This window comes from Aspergillus pseudoviridinutans (assembly GCF_018340605.1).
Source record: "Aspergillus pseudoviridinutans IFM 55266 DNA, scaffold_10, whole genome shotgun sequence".
Classification (NCBI taxonomy): Eukaryota; Fungi; Ascomycota; class Eurotiomycetes; order Eurotiales; family Aspergillaceae; genus Aspergillus; species Aspergillus pseudoviridinutans.
In genome coordinates, this window is record NW_025091290.1 from 703,593 (window position 1) to 704,616 (window position 1,024).

At 50.5% G+C, this 1,024-nt stretch overlaps 1 protein-coding gene across 1 annotated transcript; it reads left to right on the forward strand.

Annotated features, from left to right (window-relative positions):
• Asppvi_001997 (uncharacterized protein) lies at positions 1-279 on the forward strand (the record flags this gene model as incomplete). The annotated part of the gene is made up of 1 exon (XM_043307530.1): positions 1-279. One exon carries the CDS (start codon positions 1-3, stop codon positions 277-279), a length of 279 nt encoding a protein of 92 aa, XP_043163465.1.
• Between the last annotated feature and the right edge of the window lie 745 nt (positions 280-1,024).

The window sequence follows — 1,024 nt, forward strand, 5'->3', positions numbered from 1 at the left end:
ATGACGATGCAGGCGCCCAGCCTGAGTTCAATGTCGTCAAGCTACCGGGGGCCCGGTGGGGAGTCCGGTGTGGGGGAGTCAATGGCCGGATCATTGAATCGCGAGTTCAGATTTTTGTTTGGGTTAACCGGTTCGTCGTTGCAGGACCGGACGCCGCAGACCAACGATGGGCTATTGGAGTCCTTCGAACAGAGTGTCAGCATGCTTGCGTCGGTGAGAAGTGGAATCCGGAAACCTCACTGGCCAACTTTGGATACGCTGCCCGGCGTGGGGGAATAGTTTGCATGTACCGTAACCTACGTAAGACATATGGAAGTTCAGTTGTAAACTGGGAGGGGTAATCCGAGGGTACTGAATGCTTTCTTTCACTCTGTGTTTGCATCTCGGCGTTTGTAGCGTATTGTCTTATATATTCCATTATAGTCTCCTCTAGCTAATGTCTTCACTCTATCGTCTTGTTATACTACATCACCTAGTTTCGCAAGGGCTTGTCTGACATTCAATTACGGTAGCAGAAGGACCAATTTCTGTATATTAGGGAATACCGAATCCTCGTCCACAAGTAGTGTGCTTATGCAATCCCACCATCTTATCTTCGTGCCCATTTGAAGCGCCATGCTTGCCACTTCTATGGTGTTCAACGCAGGGCTGAAATCTCTGCAGCCGAGAAGCAGCTGGAGGGCTTGTCTTTAGTTGACCATCTCAGAAGTGGTGACTTTCCCTTCACCTGATTCATCTCCGCTGCCTGTCCTTCAATTTCAGACAGAGCTCAGATGTAAAGAGTGTTCCCATATCACTAAGCTGACGAACGCAAGCCGTAGAGGCTGAAACTCCCATACCAGGTCAAATTGGTCAGGAGACAGCGCTCAGTTACTGGCGTTCGACACTCATACCCCGCGCGTTGACAGGACCTGGGCGCGCAGGCCTAGATCCGGAGAACGCTCGGATCAGTATGGCTATATCTCCGCACTGCTTAGGCGTACATATATCCCAGGCACACAAGTTTATAGCTGGCTGATCTGTT